At 52.7% G+C, this 18,291-nt stretch overlaps 1 protein-coding gene across 1 annotated transcript in view; it reads right to left on the bottom strand.

The window, feature by feature from the left end:
- WHRN (whirlin) overlaps positions 1-18,291 on the bottom strand; it is a 94,319-nt gene that overhangs the window by 45,628 nt on the left and 30,400 nt on the right. Inside the window, exon 3 of the mRNA XM_047068409.1 lies at positions 11,162-11,287. Coding sequence (XP_046924365.1) covers positions 11,162-11,287 — 126 coding nt within the window. The remainder of the gene's footprint in view (positions 1-11,161; positions 11,288-18,291) is intronic.

Below are 18,291 nucleotides of genomic sequence, written 5' to 3' on the forward strand. Positions count from 1 at the left end.
TCTCCCCTTCCTTGCTCGTGCTCTGTCTCCTTCTGTCTCTCAAAAATAATAAACGTGCAAAACAAGAAAAAAGAATGAAAAAAGAAAAGAATATTTAGAAACTAAGATGTGGGCACTAGGTGCACCCATTTTTATTGGGGTGTCCCTGCTCCCAGCCCTTCTGAATGGATGGAGCGAAGAACTATATGTACGTGTACTAAGTCACAGCCTTATTTCCGGGTCTATTTATCTGTGTGTGTACACATATGCAGTTTGTTTTCTTTTTTTGGTAAATGGGTCCCTATTGATACCTTTGACTAATTCAGCCTCACAAGGATTTTTTTCCCCCCTTTTCCTTACTGGTCATGTTTTCTGAAAGTGCAGATCTGGCTCTCATTGTCTAAAATGAAGTAGTTTCAGGATTCCTAATGTGTATGCCTTTAGAGAAAAAAAAAATTGCCAACTGGAATACAGTGTTTCTGTGCAGCTCCCCTTGTCTCTGCGTCACAGTATCAGTCAAAACAATGTTTTTCAAAATGACTTAGGCGAGTGCCTTTCTTCCCTGTTCCCTCTCGGTGTGGTGCTGTGAATCATCTATAATACAGCTGGATTCCTTGGTCTTCATTTGGCTCAGTCTGTGCTCCTTCTATACCCCCACAGCTGCGCTGAGTTTTAAAAATTTATGTACAATAAAATCCACTCTGGGGTGCCCGGGTGGCTCAGTTGGTTAAGCGTCTGACTTTGGCTCAGGTCATGAGCTCACGGTTCGTGAGTTCGGGCCCTGCATCGGGCTCTGTGCTGACAACTCAGAGCCTGGAGCCTGATTCGGATTCTGGGTCTCCCTCTCTCTGCCCCTCCCCCGCTTGTACTCCGTGTGTGTGTGTGTGTGTGTGTGTGTGTGTGTCCCTCTCAAAAATAAATGAACATGACAAAATTTTTTTTAAATATTAAAAAAACAATCCACTCTGCGGTATATAGTTCTGTGAGTTCTGACAGGTGCACAGAGCCATGTATCCGCCACAGTAGTTCTGTACAAAACTGTGTCTCCCAAGCCTGCTGCCCACTTTGAGAGTTCTCTACATATTCTTGAGACAAGTCCTTTATCAAAAATGTGATTAGAACCTATTTTCTTCTCTAATCCTGTGGCTTTGCCTTTCTGTTCTCTTTAAAGTGTCTGCCACAGAGCAAAAGTTTTTAATTTTAATAAAATCCAACTTGTCAATGTTTTCCTTTATGGATCCTGCTTCTGAGGTTATATCTAAAAATTGTTGGGGTGTCTGGGTGGCTCAGTCGGTTAAGCATCCGACTCTTGATTCTGCCTCAGGTCACGATCTCACTGTTCACGAGATCGATCCCTGGGTCAGGCTCTGCCCCAAGCATGGAGACTACTTTCGATTCTCTCTCTCCCTCTCTTTCTGCTCCTTCCTTGCTCTCTCTCAAAATAAATAAACATTTAAAAATAAAATAAAATAATAAAAAATAGACACAAACTCTTATTCAAGGTCACACAGATTTTCTCCTACGTATTCCCCTAGAGGTGTTATAACTTTGTCTTCTCCATTTTGAATTAGTTTTCATGTAAGGTGTGAGACTTAGGTTAAAGTTCATTTGTTTGCACACAGACCGTCCTTTCTCCATAAAATTATCTTTGCGCTTCTGCCAAAGTTCAGTTAGGTATTTGCGTGTAGGTTTCTATCTGGACTCACTGCTCTGTTCCGCTGGTCTCCGCGTCTTTGCTTCACTAATACCGCCCTCGCTATCTTGCTTACTGTAGCCTTACGTAAGGCTTGGAATCAGGTAATGAGTCCTCCGACAGTGCTCCTCCCTTTGAGAATTGTTTAGGCTCCCCTAGTTTCTTTGTCCGTTTAAATGTTTAAATCCGTTTGTAAATACCTACAAAAAGCCTTCTAGCGGGGCGCCTGGATGGCTCAGTCGGTTGTGCATCTGACTCTTGATTTTGGCTCAGGTCATGATCCCAGGGTCGAGGGATAGAGCCCCACATGCTTCAGATTCTCTCCCTCTCCCTCTCTCTCTCTCTCTCTCTCTCTCTCACTCGGGGCGTCTGGGTGGCTCAGTCAGTTAAGCGTCTGACTTCAGCTCAGGTCATGATCTCACAGTTCGTGGGTTCGAGCCCTGCATCAGTCTCTGTGCTGACAGCTCAGAGCCTGGAGCCTACTTTGGATTCTGAGTCTTCCTCTCTCTCTGCCCCTCCCCCACTCTTTCTCTCTCTCTCTCTCTCTCTCTCTCTCTCTCTCTCTCTCTCAAAGGTAAACAAAACATTTAAAAAAATTAAAAACAAAAGATTCTCTCTCTCACTCTGCTCTTCTCCCCTGCTCACACACACACTCTCTCTCTCTCTCTCTCTCAAAATTCAACCTACTAGAATTGGAAATGGGGATCGTGCTGAATCTAGACCAAATTAGGAAGGCCTGACATGTCAATCACATGGAACTTTCCTATCCACAAATACAGTGTCTCTCTCCATTTCTTTCTTTCTTTGTTTTGCAGCATACAAGTGCTACACGTACTCTGTTATCTACAACTATGTGATTTTTGGTGCTACTCTAAACTGTATTTACGAACTCTGAATCCCAGTGACTCATTGCCAGTTTGTAGAAACAACTGATTCTTGTACGCTGACTGTGTTATCGTTCCACTTTGTTAAATTCATCTAGTGGTTCTAGGAGCCTTTTTGGAGATTGTTTGCAACTTCCTATGTAGACAATCAGTCTTTGTAAATAGGGTTTCATTTCTTCCTCTCATATCTGTGTGCCTTTCATTTCTTTTTATTGGCTTACTTGCACTGATGACAACTTCTCATGATACCGAACAGCAGTGGCGAGAAAGACGTTTTTGCCTTATTCCAATCCTAGAAGAGAGCCTTCAGTAGAAAGCCTTTATCTCTCTTGGAAGAAAAGATTTTTTTGTGGATACGTATTTACAAACGGATTCTGAACATTTTCACCACGACGTATGTTAGCTGGAGGTTTGTGAGGACATCTGTCATTGAAGTTCCCTTCGATTTTAGTGTGCTGAGAGTTTTGATCATAAATGGACGATGAATTTTGTGAATTGCTTTTTCTGTTCTTATGCTTTTTCTCCTTTCATCTGCTAATAACACTCTTTTTCTTTTTTTAAGTTTATTTATTTTGAGAGACAGAGAGAGACAGACAGCATGTGCATGAGCGGGGGAAGGGTAGAGAGAGAGGAGACAGAATCGCAAGCAGGTTCCACACTTTCAGCACAGAGCCCAATGCAGGGCTCGAACTCACAAACTGTGAGATCATGACCTGAGCCAAAACCAAGAGTTGGTCACCTACAGACTGAGCCACCCATGTGTCCCAACACTGATTTTCACATGTTGATTCAGGCTTGCATTCCTTGGATAAAGAAATCCCCACTTGGTCACGGCACACATCCCTTTTACAGACTGAAAGATTGGATTTGCTGTTACTTTGTTGAGTATTTTTGTACTCAGCACGTCCTGAAGGGGAATGGTCAGCGTTCTCGTATGCATTTGGTCTTGGTGTGATTTAACGCTGGTCTCATAAAATGAGCTGGGAAGCATTGCCTCATCTTTCATTTCCAGGAAGAAACTGCATAGTATTTTTTCCTTAACTGTTCAAAAAGGTTCATTAGTCAAAGCGTCTGGGCCTGAGTTTTCTGTTTTGGATGGTTGTTCAGTACAAATTCAATTTCTCTGACACATACCTAGAACTCCAGGCTTTTCTATTTATCTTTCTTGGGTGTAGTTTACATCCTTCAAGAAATTGGTCCATTCGTTTAAGTTCTAGCATCGATAGACCGAGAATTGTTTGCAATGTGCCCTAATGACGTAAGATTTTTTTCTACTGTCAGGAATTATATAAAGACGAATACTGAATTTTTGCCATCCCATGAGGACCGCCGTAAAATCAGCCATGATCACAAACGAAAACTCCCTTAAAAGCTCCTCATGAAACAAGTAATAGATAGGAGCCAAACCCTTTCCTCCACCAAGAACAAGCAGGAGGCAGCCCTGGAGAGTTGGCCAAACCTGTTCTTTTGTCCCAGCAGAGCTATTTCAGGGAAGCATGGAAACACAGTCAGCTGGCAAGGTCGAACTGCCCGAGGACACGTAGAGGCTCTGTGTGGGGGGTCCTGGCCCACCTCTCCATGACCCTCCAGCAGTCCCTTCCCCTCCTGCTGGCCCTCAGCCTCCCCACGTACGAAACGGGAGGCTGGGAGGCCGGGATCTGTCAGCAGAGATAGACTCCCGCCACCTACTCTCCGCCAGGCACCCGCTGCCCACAGGGCCCCCGGGATGAGCAAACCCCACTGTGGGTCACGCTGCTACTCAGCTCCCTTCGAAGGCCAGCCTCTCTGAAGGTAAGGGTCTGACTGTTCAGTTTGCATCCTGGCGAGTGTGAAAACCACTAACACTTCTCAGTGGGATTTGTTCCTTAAAAAACAAAAACCATTGCAGGTTCTATGCTGTGCTCAGGCCACGATGCAAATGAAACCATGGTCAGGATCGAAGCTCTGGTGACTGAAGCTTTGGGGTCAAAAGGCCTGGTTCAGGGCCTGCCTCGGCCAGACTCACTTCTTCAGTGAAGAAATATTTCCCGAACACCTACTGTGTGCCAGCTCTGTCACAGGCAGGGAGACACAGCGTTTAAAGCACAGCCAGGCTCTGCCCCACAGAGACAGTCATGAAATAAGTACTCCCCATTTACAACGGGATGAAAGAGGTCCCGCCTCCCGGAGCTGTGGGGAGTGCTCAGAGATGACCCGTGTGTGGAGGTCACCTGCCGCCGGTGGGTGGTCGGCCAAGGGGGGGTGCCTGGCTCAGTCTAGAGGAGAGTCGGGAGAGCAGACACTGGGAAAGCCCAGCTGAGGAGGGTCGGCCCCCCGCCCCCAGCTGGCTCCACCAGTGAGGCCGACGCAGTGTGGACTCCCACACGAGCACACAGGACAGATCCGCAAAGCAGCTGGCCATCCCCAGCCACCGAGCCACCGACGCTGCACCAGATACAGTCTGTCCCACAACCGCAAGCAGCAGAGTGATGACCCAAAAAGCGGGACATTCTTGGGAACAGAGATCCTGCTCTGACGAACCCCAGCCAGGATGGCAACCTACTCCTACCAGCGGGAGCGAAAGGGGCCTCCCTGGCATGACCTCAGCGGTGAAGGCTGCGGCCAGGCAAGAGGAGGACAGCCACAGTGGGCTTGAGAAGCGTGGTGACTTCTAAGAAGAAATGTCCTTCGTTTCCCCTCTCTGCATTCTTTTTTTTTTTAAGAGAGCGAGAGAGAGAGCCCACGGGCATGAGTGGGAGAGGGGCAGAGAGAGAGAGGGAGAGAGAAAGAGAAAGAGAGACAGAATCTTAAGCAGACTCCATGCTCAGCGTGGGGCCTGACGCAGGGCGTGATCTCATGACCCTGAGATCGTGACCTGAGCCGAAAATCAAGAGCTGGACCCTTGGGGCACCGGGGTGGCTCAGTCCGCTGGGCATCCAACTCCGGCTCAGGTCATGATCTCATGATCCATGGGTTTGAGGCCCACATCAGGCTCTGTGCTGACAGCTCAGAGCCTGGAGCCTGCTTCGGATTCTGTGTCTCCCTCTCTCTCTGCCCCTCCCCCACTTGTGCTCTGTGACTCTCTCTCTCAAAAATAAACAAACATTTAAAAAAAAAAAAAAGAGCTGGACGCTTAACCCACTGAGCCATTCAGGCACCTCATGCATTCTTCTGACATGTGGTCAAGTTAGGGTACAAGGGAGGTGACAGCAAAGCATGTGGCCAGGGGCCCCAGATCCCTGTGTGATCCGGAGCAAGTGACTGCACCTCTCTGAGCCTCACTTGCTCATCTATTAAATGGCACTATTAATGCCCGCCGTGGGACCATGGGAAGGATTACGTAGGAATGTATCAAGAGTGTTTATTTAGCGCAGTGCCTGATTCATAATAACTGGTTAATAACTAGCAACTACCACCATTATTATTTTTAAATGCCAGTCGATCTGGCTGTCCTCAAAGGAACAAACAAGGTTTTAGGGCCCATTCTGTGGTGGGAGCTAGAAGCTGGCAGGGCAGGTGCAAAGGAATAAGAGACCTAAAGGTACACGCAGAAGGGGGAGTCAGCCCCTACGGAGAGGGTGGGAAAGTTCCACGCTCCACCCGGCCACCCCCAGGGTAAGTGCTGGGAAGTGCCTGACCTCCTCCTAAGACCCTCTCCTCCTAGCAGTTGACTTGCCCTCCCCTGGACTCTCACGGCCCTCAGAAGCTAAGCGAGCGGCTGGAAGCCAGGCGGAAGGCAGCATTTCTGCCCCAGGAAAGCTCTGCACAGCAGCAAGGAGCCCTGTTGACAAATAAAGGCCTGTTCTTGGCTCCACCACCCACAAAGCCAAGCCCCTTTATTCCATTTCAATATGCCTGATTCTACTGACGGTGCATTGGCAATAAATGGAATTAATCAGTCCTGGATGCCCGAGCGAGTGTAGGCAGGTGTTAGCACATTCGAGGGAACTTGGAGGGGAGCGTGAAACAGTGGCAGGGAATATAAAATGCCTTACTGCGGCGGGGACCGAGAAAGGAAAGGCCTCTACCAAAGGCAGGCATTTTATGAGCAAATAAAGCCTTTGCCTGCCTGCCACCGAGAAGCAAAGTGAAGTGACTGGAAAACTTCTACGGAATGTCTTTCTGCTGCCTTGCTTCAAGACGGAAATGGCTTTAACTGTTGCTGCTTTCATGATGAGAAGAGCAATATTCGCTTCATGCAGACCCCACGCGGGATGTAAAGAACGGCAAAAGTCATCGGTGATGTCGCCACTTTCGGATCACCACACCGATGTTTCGGTACAGGTCCGTGTGGCTGTTTCTCTGCGCATATTTCCACCTGCATCTGCTGCCTGCATGAGCTCCTGTCAGATAAGTGGCTTTGCAGCCTGTGTTCTCCACTTAATAACAGACCTTGGACATCCTTCCGTACTGCTAACTGCAGATCTGGGGCATCACCTTTTCATGGCTGCACAGTCTTGGGTGAATTACACACCCTGTGTGAGCTGGCTCTGTTCACTCTGTCAGCATCATCTGGCACCTCCTCCTCCGCCTGGCTTTCTGCGTTCAGCCACAGCGGCCTTCCCTGGCATCAGGGAACACTTCATTCCACTTCAGGGACTCAGCATTTGCTGTTCTTTCTGCCGGAAATTCTCATTTCCTCCTTCACATCACTGATTTTCTCCTCTGGTTTTGAAGTTCAACAGAAATGTTTCTTTCTCCAGGAAGCCCTCCCAGATATCCAAGATGAGAGCTGGTCTCCCCTGTCATACACCCACACGGTTCCATGGGCTTTGCCATCTTGCTGTTTACCCTGATTGTTTGATTAAACAAACAATTGGGTAATTCCGCCTCCCCACCTGGCCCCATCTTCCCACTAGAAAGAAAGCTCCTGGAGGTCACAGACTCTGTCTTGCTCAGCTCAGAAGCCCCAGGGCGAGCCCAGTGTCTGGCACACAGGAGTCCTCGGTAGATATTTGCGGATTAAATGGAAGGAAGGGAAGGAGAAGCAGAATGGACAGCCACTACCTCTATGTAATGTCCCCTCCCCGCCTTCCTTCTCCCCTTCCTTCCACATAAAAGGGGGATCTGCCGGTGGGCTACCTGTTTTGGCATCTCTCTGTGGCTGTGGTTCCTGGTGTCTGGGCAGTCTCAGGCCGGAAAAAAAGGTGCGAATCTAGGAGAAAGCCTCCCAAATCATCTAGCCTGACTATTCAACTCCTCACTGTCCAAGCACGGAGACAGGCCCAGAGAGCGGAAGGACACCCCTACCCTCACAAAGCTGGTCAGCGGCAGGTCCTAGGGCTCCTGTCCCCCCCTGCACAAGGCTCTGTCAGGCCTGGGTTCAAATCCCAGCTCTGACATTAGAATGAATTGGACCCTAAACTCCGTGAGCCTTCACCTCTTCAGCTGTAAGCTGGAGACGATGACACCTATCACCACCAGGAGGCGGTGGAGAGTAGCGGTTAAGAAGGTAGCGTGTGCCGCTGGGGGTGCAAACCTAGCCCCTCTTAGCTGGGTGGCCTTGGGCACGTTGCTTAACACTGTTCCCGGATCTGCCACCTGCAAAATAGGGATGAGAATATTCCCTCCTCACACATTGTCATAAAAATCACGTAACACCGTGAAGCATCTGGCACAGTTCCTGACACGGTGACTCCTCAGTAAGTAGACGACATGATAATAAAAGCGACCATCTGTCAGTAATGAGAGAGACAGATGCAGAGACAGAGACACAGAGACAGAGAGAGAAAATGTGCTCAGTGCTCTCAGGCTGGACCCTAACACATCATCTTTCACACTCTCTCCGCTTTCTTTTAACATGGATGTCATCAGAATGCATCCGCCACCAAGGGTGGAATCTGCTCATATATTTCCTGTCACTGAGGACACCGCTTACATCATCACACAGCATTCTCTCCAAGAGAGACCAGAGGGAAACTGCGCTCAGGCCCCAGGAAGAGGGACAGCCAGGCTTCTAAAGCACAGTTGGTCTGTTTTCATCTCACAGACGTCACTGACCTGCTTCTCTCTTTGCATTGGCTGCCAGGAAGCTCTAACCAAATCTGCGTCTTGCCTCTAGCAAGTATTCTAGAAAAGACCCTTGCTCTGTCTTCATCCCTTTCTCTCAGCCCTCATTTTTCTTCTCCCCAATTTCCTCACTCATTTAAAAAAAACAAAAACAAAAACTGTATTCCGTGCTTAGAAACTGCCATTAATCTTTTTTGAAATTTGGTGGTGGTTGGGCGGGGGGGAGGAATAAATGGAATTAAAACTGCATACAAGCCAAATGCAATGCATAACGCTCGAGTGAACCACATTAGTGGAAAAACTGGTGACTCCAAATAAAGTGTGTGGTTTGTGGAAACGTACTATACCCATGTCAGCTTCTGAGCCTTGACAAACGTACCGTGGTTACAGGAGACGCTGACGTTACAGGAAGCTGGATGAACGAAGGATGGGAAATCCCTTTATAACTTCTCAGTAAATCTAAAATTATTCCAAAATAACAAACTTCTTAAACAAAACGTGCGCACAGACTACTGTGAGATTGTTTCCTCTTGGAGATCCCATCAAGGTGCCATTTTTCCCTGAGAACACAGCACGGGCTCAGACCCAGGGCCTTGCAGAATCAACGAGACCCAGCCAGCACTTGTGGGGCCTCTATCACCCGCCCGACTGGCCTGGTTACGAGCACAGTTCCAGAACCAGAACCCCAACTATCGCATGGGAGTCCCAGCTTTGCCTCCCACTGGCTGTGTGACGCTCTGAGTCTCAGCTGCTGTGCCTGTAAAATGGGCTAACTGAGGAACACGTTTCCACAGGGGTGCAGTGGGTACACGGATCCACGGCATAAAGAGCCAGAGAAACAGTAGGCTGTGTCAGGCTGTCCCAGCTGCTAAAACAAAGCGCCCTAGACTGGGTGACTTACAAACGGTGGACATGTATTTCTCAGAGTTCTGGGAGCCCGAAGTCTGGGGTCAGGTGCCAGCGTGGTCGGGTTCTGCTGGGGACCCTCTTCCGGCTTGCAGATAGCCCACTTCTTGTGTCCTCACTTGTGGGGTCCATTTTATAAGGATACTGCTCCTATTCATGACCTTGTCACCTCTCCGAGGCCCCACCTCCTAACCCCATCATGTTGGGGGTCAAGGACTCACATATGAATGTGGGGACACAAGCATTCAGCCCACAACAGAGACAGTTACTGACGTTATTATTACCATTATTATCAGCTTTCTCTTCTCATCTTTTCAACGACCCTCAGACAGTGGTGTTCTCTATTATGCTTATCTGGGAAAAGGCAGGGAAGCACAGACACACGGAGGAACTGTCCAAGGTCACACAGCTATTAGAGCAAAAACAGCGATGTTGGGATGCGAACCCAATCTTCCAGGCTCCAAGCCCAGAGCTCTTCCGATTAAATCCTATGTCCTAAAAGAAGCTGACAGATGCCTCCTCTCGCCCACTCCAGTCCTCCCACCACTACACGGCACGGGGCGGGGTTGGGGGGGGGTGTCTCTGCTGACCGCCACTCTGATCTGCCATGACCCTTCCTGACCTTTTCTTCGCGTCTGCATAGAGAATCGGGTTCCCACAAGTTAGTGGGGCATTCAAGGCCCTTTGCTAGAAAGACACCATCTCATCTTGTGCTTCGTTCCCCAGCCATCTAGTTGCCCATGGTCTCAGTGACGCCTCCTCCTTCCCCAGCCCCTCTACCTCCAACCTGTCGCATTCTGCAAGGCTGGCTCAAATGCCACCCATGACCACGGCTACTGCTCCCGTCGCTGCTGCCTTGGCTTCCCCGGCCGGCATCAGGACTTAGCCCATTCATTAGGCCACCTGTCTTCCGGGCCCAGGGTCCTCGCCTCTGCCTCACTCAGTGTCACAGCCCCCCAGTGCTCCGAGCAAGTTCTGGCAGCAAGGTGGTATAGTGCAATGGCTGGGAGCACGGGCTGTGGAACAAAGACGGCCTGGGCTCAGTCCTGCTCTGCAACCTGTCAGCTGCGTGACCTTGGGAAGTCTGTTTCACCTTATCTCCATGTCCACCTCCCTGACTGGAAAATGTGGGTAAGAGCCACCTACCCCAAGGGGCAGCCTGAGGGTTCAATGAGACGCGTGTGAAGCCAATGAGCAGCACCGGGCACACAGTTAGCGTTCTTTAAAATGAGAACGAACGATATGATTTCAATAATTGCTGGTTGCCCTGATGGAACGCCAACCGGGAGCTGCTCGGTGCAACCCTAACCCAGCTCCCGCTTTCTCCTCTCTTCCCTGTCAGTGCTCCAGAACGAACCTGAAGTCGGGGCCACTGCAGCCATTGACGGTGTTTGCAAAGCAGCAGCCACGAAGAGCTCGGCTGGCCCGCTGCCCGCCACCGCGTGGGAGGCTGCACTGCTCCGAGGACAGCTAGGAAACCAGCTCGGGAGGCTGGGGGGTGGGCCCTGTTGCTTTGCTCTGAGCTGCCAACTGGAGGCATGCAGCCAGGGGGACTCCTGGCCGGGACCAGTCCTCAAGGTGGGGTACCCACGGCCTCGCTGGAGGTCTGACCGAAATCAGCCGCACGGAGCTCCACACGTGGCTCCTTTGCCCTCACCCCACGCATGTGGCCCTGGTGCCCACCCCCTCCTCTGGGAGTCGGGTCGCTCACCTTGAGTCCGCTGCTTTCTGCTTCTGAGCCCGGGTCCACGCCGGTGACATAAATGCCCAGGCCGTACTCGGCTCCCCCTCGGATGGTGAGGCCCAGGGACCGGCCGTCCCCCAGCACCAGGTTCACCTGTGGGAGGGACAGAAGATAGCATGGGAGGGCCTGGAGGTGACAGGAACTTCTAGGGGGAGGCAGGGGGGGAGCATCGCAGGCTATAGAGGCCCTGACATACCCTGAAGGGCACACCGATTCAGGCCAGGAACATTCCAGATCCCCTGCCCCAGTTCTGCCTCCAACTTGCTGAGTGACCTTGGGGAAGTCCCTCTCCCTCCCGGGGTCACAGTTGTAAGTGCAGTGAAAGGAAGGCGTTGAAGGAGGTGACCCCTGATGCTAACATCCTAGAGAACCTCTACATTTCAGGTTTTCATGTGCGCTTCACACAGTGGGGGCCACGCACGCCCCCGGCTGCCCCTCAGCACCCCCTTCAGCCAGGGAGAGCCTGCTCTGGCCCCAGGCTCCCTCACCTCCCATCTTCCTTAGGTTCAAGGCTAAGTCCACTCTGCCACCCAAGGACCCGCTGCCTCCTCCCTGGAAGTCTCCCACCAACCACGGGTCTCCTGCCTCCCCAGGGGTCTCCTGCCCTCCCAAGGGTCTCCTGCCTCCTCAGGGGTCTCCTGCACTGCCACCCACACCAGCAGGTCACAACATTATCACCTCAGCTGCCCTTCCTTCTACAAACACAGGGAGCACCGGCTGAGGGCAGGCATAGCTCATGCTGGGCCAGGGGACCAAGGGACAACCCAGACATAGTCCTGCTCCTGAAGGTCTCACCAGAGGGGCACACAGACCAGTAAACAGACCTTCACAGAACAGCGTGAGCAGGCGTGATGGGGCAGCTCATGGGGCCACGAGTATGCAGAGAAGGTGCAAGGTCCTGACTTGGGGGCGAGGGTGGTGGTCAGGGGGCTTCCTGGAAGTGACATCTTCTTGATGAGACTGGAGGGTGAGCAGGAGTCAACCAAGCAGGGGCTGGGCAGGGGCGAGAGGGGCTTTCCAGGGTTACAGGTGAGAAGCAGGGGAGCACGCTTTGCTTAGGATAGGAGGGTGGAAGTGAGTCACTGTGGCCAAGGCAGGGCGTGCAGGGGGATAGCTAGGGGGCTAGGAGGACAAGCAGGGGAGGCTGGGCGCCGATTCAGGTTAAATGTGCCTTGAGCATGAGAGAGGAATTTATAGAAAAGGGAAGAGGCACCAGAATAGCTGGAACTACCCCAAAAGAACAGAAAATACCCCTCAACGAGTTAAGACCCAGGGACACGTAAGGGACCCGAAAAGAACACAGGGTGACTGCCCACAGAACAGCGTGGGCACCTGTTGGTATCAGGGGAGGGCAAATGTCATGGAGTTAGGGAAGCCATCCAACCAGCTTTCAATTTTTGAAAAGTTATTCACCTAAGAATTACCAAGGGCTTTGTGCCAGTCATCTGAAACCTTTCACGTATATTATCTCACTTAATTCTTCAACCACCCTGGGTGGAGGTGGCGAAGAGGACAGACTCAAGTCCAAACTGCCCGATGAGGCTGGAGCTGCTGTGTGACCCTGGGCAAGTTACTTAATCTCTCTGTGTGTCCTCAGCCTCCTCACCCATCAAAGGAGGGTGAAAATAGCCTTATAAAGTTACTATGGAAAGGATCAAATTAAGAGACAAATGTAAGCTAGTTTCTGGCCTGGAGTGAATGCTTGGTAAGCGGCAGCCGCTGTTGGCTCCATCTTGCACACGACAAAACCAGACAGGGGCACACAGCCACAGCGGACTCCTACAGGCTGGCAGACAGTTGTCAGGAGACAGCCCCCCAGACGGAACGCTTCTACGGAGTTTGGCTCTAGGACCGCACACTCTGGGGGGTGGCCCCGGCCCCCCCTCGGGCCACAGTGGCTCCCGGTTTCCTCCTCAGGCAGGAAGACCCCATTAGAAAGGACAGCATCTGTGAGGCCCTCGGAGCTCTCAGGGGGCACCTGGGAACAGTCACCCAGAAACGTCAGAGAGATGGATGTTCCAGAAACAGCAGGCTCTGAGGACGGGCTTGGGAATAACAACCCAGCCCTTGTGATCTTCCCCCTCCTGCCCCAGGACCGCTCCAGGGCTGGGAGAGCTCTCCGGTGACGTGGGTTCACGGCCCGCTCCGTCTGCTCTCACATGCAGGACTGTGCGTCTGGGAGGTGACAGTGTGCTGGGTACGGGGGCAGGCTCCGGACCGCTCAAGCCTAATCCCGGCAGTGACGCTTGCTAGGTGTTTGTCACTCCACACAAGCGACTTCACCTCTCTGAGCCTCAGCTCTCTCATCTACAAAACTGCCTCCAGCAGCCGCACCCGCGTCACTTGGATTCTTGCCGGGGATGCGTGGGTCCGCAAACCTGGAGCATTCAGACTCGTGCCTGGCACCGCGGAGGTAGTCAGGCAACCCTGGCTGTTGTTCTTACCTCCAGAGTGGCCCGCTCCGTCCGGCAAGCCGTGGGGCTAGCTGGCACAGCCGTGCCCAGGGAGGAACGCAGAGGCGCCCTCCCAGAGGTGACGGGTGGGCTGCAGCCGAGGCTGGGACGGGCTCCCCGGTGTGCACTCGCTCACCCAGCCCCAAGTCTGAGCCAGGCCTCGCCACGGGCGCAGGACCACAGGACGAGCTCACCGGATCCCCGTCCACAGGTGCTGGGAGTGCTGGCTGCTGGTGGCTCACAGCTGAGCCCCTGCCAGGAACGGCCTCCCCCTGGAGCAGCTTCCGTGCGGGGACCGGGAGAAGGGGGCAGGCGAAAGAGTCAGAGCCCAGCCTCCCTTCGCGACAAAGCCAGCGCAGCCCCAGTGCTCCCGCGGGACCAGCCGAGGCGTCAGCCCAGCACCGTCGCCAGCATCAGTCGAGCCCAGGGCAGGGGACTGCTGCTGTGATAAACAACCACACACTTAGTGGCCTGGAACAGCACAGATTCATTATCCTAGAAGCTCTGGAGGTTAGAAGTCTAAAGTGAGTCGACGGGACTGCATTCCTTCTAGAGGTTCTTAGGGAGAACCCATTTCCTTGCCTTCTCCAGCCTCCAGAGACCACCTGCCTTCTTGGGCTCATGGCCCCTTCCTCCATCTTCAAAGCCAGCAGGGTAGAACCTTCCCACCTCTGTCTGCTCCCGGCAGGACGCCACCTTTTCTCTGACTCTGACTCTCCTGCCTCCTTGTTCTGAGGGTCCTCGTGACTGCACTGTGCCCACCCAGAGAACACAGGAGAGTCTACCCTGTCACGAGAGCCTTAACTTCATCACATCTGCATGTGATGGACATGAAAGGTGACGTCTTCCTAGGCTCCAAGGAAGAGGCAGTGGGCGTCTTGGGTCATCATTCTGTGTACCACAGGCACACAGATCTAGGAACCTCATCAGGGATAGCTCGGTCTCAGAGTCCATTCTGGGAAGCCTGACCTCAGGCAGAGTGTCTCAGAAATATGACCCCTGAGCCCCGAAGGCCTTAGAGGGTCATGCTGGGAAAGGGGACGTATTCTGAGGGCAGGAGGCAGGAATGTGTCTAAAGCTCAGAATCTGGACAGAGCCGGGCCCCCCAGGAGTTGCTTGGCTGAAGCATTGCAGGGAAGGAAGGAGAGGGACAGCAGTAGCCAGTGGGGGACCATGATCCAGGCCGAGAAGCCTGGCCTTTAGACCAGGAGAGAGATGGGCTCAGACTCATTCCGGTTTTAGGAAGACTACTGGCCCGCAGAGGGGGCCACTTCCTGGAGATCCTTCAGGAGAGGGTGTGCACCTTGAGACAGCAGTGGAGTGGGAGAGGCAGGGGGCTCAGACCTGGGGGAGGCCAGTGAGACAGGCTGGGCACAGAGTGTGCAGCTCTCATCCGGACCCCCTACCCTGCCCGCAGAGTGGACCCCTTCCTCTGTGCTCTGACTGCAGGGCCTGGGGTCTCCACACCAAGGCTCCAGCCCAGCTCATGCGGTGGCCTGCAGTCCGTCGCTCCCCTCCCCCACCTGGGCTCTCCAGCTCCGAGACCTGAAGATTCTGGGAGGAGAGAGTCAAGAGGAGCCCCGTGACACCCAGACAGCAACCGTTGTCTGCGGCTGCCCCCTCTGCACGCTGAGGATGAAAACAAACCTCCTTGCCTCTCTGCCACCTCCCCATAAATCCTTCTTCACGTGGGAATAAAACGGAGTCTTTATCACAGAACTGTAATAACAGTCCTATCAACCACAGGGTAATCTGCCTCAATCACTTGCTAGAATTCAACCAGCATTTGAGAGGGGGAAAAAAATCACTCATGGGAAAGGACACTGAGCTGTGAGAAGCAGCCCAGCACAGTGAAAAGCGTGCATCCATTCCCACTGACGAGATGAATAATAACTCATGAAATTAATTGGTCACTTAATGTATGGTGTATTTCCTAAATCCAGGCACTGCATGCATTATCCCATTTAATCCTCTCTCTTCCTCTGTGGTTTCCCCCATTTTCCTGATGAGGAAACTGAGGCTGGAGAGGTAAAATGATGTGGCCAAGGCCACACGGTCGGCAGCTGGCCCGCCCAGGCATTTAACCAGCAGGCTACGCTGCCTTCCACAGGCCTGAATTCAAATCCTGATTTTGCCCTTTACTCCTGGGAAACCGTGGGGCAAGGCCCAATTCTTCTGTGATTTCCAGTTTCCCCATCAGTAAATTGAGACTTGTACAACCTACCTGGAGCAGGCACTGCTCCCCTCCTTGCCCTTGAACCCCGGCCCTACCCAGAAAGGAACAGAGCAGCGCCGAGAGATGAAGTCAGTCCAGGCCAACCTAGTTCCTCTCTTTCAGGGACATGGGTAGTCTGGGCCACTTCTGGCCAACGGACACGATGAAGGACATCTGCTGGTGGATGCTGGGAGCAATTCTTCCCCCAGAGAAGAGAGAGGCATTGGCACAGGAAGAGAAGGGCCTTCTGCCCGCCCGCCCCACTTCCACTCTGCTTTGGACGCAGCCGTGAGAGGATGTGATGGCAGGAGCAGCAGCTGCCATTCTGCAGCTGTGAAGCAACGAGCCTGAGACAAAAGCCAGCCAGAAGAAGGACAGACTCACCAGCAAACCACACCTGGAGCCACCAAGCCCTACACCTGAGGCATCCCATAGCCTGGACATTCAGCCCAGACAACCACTCCTTCATGGACTTCAGATCTTACGTCATCTCCTCAGTGAGGCCTTCCCTGCCCCTCTCTAGAATCACCCCACTCATCAGCATCCCCCATGCCCTTTTCTTGCTTATCCCATTTACTATATACTACACATCACTTATTTTAACACACACACGCGCGAACATAATAAGCTTTGGAAGGAGGTCGTCCTTGGCTGCCGACTGCTGTATTCCCAATACTCAAAGCGGTTTTTGGCCCACTGTAGGTATTCAATAAACGTTTCAGGATGAAGAGATATGAGAGGTCGCCTGCGTCTCGCTGGCATTCGATAAACGATGGTGGTTACTGGAATTAATGACCACGCTTCAGGCACTGCTGTGCTCTACGCCTACGCACACGATTACTGATCCCTGAACAGTCCCTCGTGCCTGCCGGGACTGTCCCCAATCTTGTGGACAGGGAGGCTTCGGTGACCAACCCAAGGTGAAGTGACTTGTCTAAGGTCACACAATCAGGAAGTTCAGAAACCAGGCCTCAACCCCAGGCCCAAAGGCCCTGCTCACCCTGCACCAGGTTAGGTCCCGGCCTGAGTCAAGGGGCAGATTGCGTCCTGTCTCTGTGGCTGCTGAAGTGAGTCTGGAGAGCTGCTACCTGGTCTGATGGCTCGGCACGGCGTGGCGGCCGAGGGATGAAGAAGGCACCACAGTGGAACGGGACTTGCCCATTTGCTCAGGGGCAAACGACCCGGGAGGGTGACACTTGAACCTTACCATTGGCTGCTTCTGCCCCCGTCATTCCCCTGAATGAATCCCAGGTGCTGACCAAGGCTGCTGGTGCGGGGAGCAGCCGGAGGGGGCCTCGGCTGAGGCCGTGTGCAGGCCAGCCCTGAAGAGGTGGAGCCTGAGGACAGCAGGGGACAGCAGCGGAGGCAGGGGAACTCTTCCCCGTCAGGCACCAGGAGGTGCCCGCCAGGACAGGACTCAGGATCTGAGGACAATGCGGCCCCACCCCTCGCAGGCTGTGTGACCTGCAGCAACGCATTTCAGCCTTTCTGCACCTCCATTCTTCCATCTGGAAAATGGGAATATTGGTACCAGCTGCAAAGACAGATTTAGCGTAAGAGTCAAATGATTTGGGGCACCTGGGTGGCTCAGCTGGTTAAGCATCCAACTCCTTTCTTTTTTTTTAACTTTATTTATTTTTGAGAGACAGAGAGAGAGAACATGAGCAGAGAGGGGCAGAGAGAGAGGGAGACACAGAATCCGAAGCAGGCTCCAGGCTCCGAGCTGTCAGCACACAGCCCGATGCGGGGCGTGAACTCACAAGCCATGAGATCATGACCTGAGCCGAGGTCGGACACTGACCGAGCCACCCAGGCTCCCCAAGCGTCTGACTCTTGATCTCAGCTCAGATCATGATCTTGCAGTTCATGAGTTCAAACCCCTCATCGGGCTCTGTGCTGAGGGTGCAGTGCCTGCTTGGGATTCTGTCTCTCTCTCTGCCCCTCGCCTTCTTGTGTTCTCTCTCTGTAAAAGAGGCAGATGATTCTACGAAACCTCATCGAAATTGGAAAATGCCAGTGCGGAGGAAAACCGCTGGGATGTTGGGGTTCCCTCGCGCTGGTTCTGATGTCCATCACCCAACTGATAACGCTTGTCCAAGAAAAGGTGGTGACAGAACGTACGTGTGGCCTGTGGAAACAGCAGAAGCAGGAGAAAGAGACTCCCTCTGAAAGCCCTGCTCCTGTTTCCGTGGGGTGTTCCCGCATGTGCCCTCCCGGAGCGACTGCCCCTTCAAACTGAGAACCCAAGAACAGTTCGTTGTGCCCTGAAGCTCAGACTCAAGGGCAGGTAGGTGGGGGGACACCTGCCTCAGAGCAGGACCTGGGAACACTGTGCTCATCCCCTGTGCCCCAGAGAGGCTGGTAACCCACCCCGCTCTCGCTTCCTCTCTCCTGCCACATCCCAGCCCCGTGAGCACTCTCAAACCGTC

This window comes from Lynx rufus, unplaced genomic scaffold, assembly GCF_022079265.1.
Source record: "Lynx rufus isolate CCGP_SWC_20201006 ecotype Redwood Valley unplaced genomic scaffold, mLynRuf1.p SCAF_10, whole genome shotgun sequence".
Taxonomy (NCBI): domain Eukaryota; kingdom Metazoa; phylum Chordata; class Mammalia; order Carnivora; family Felidae; genus Lynx; species Lynx rufus.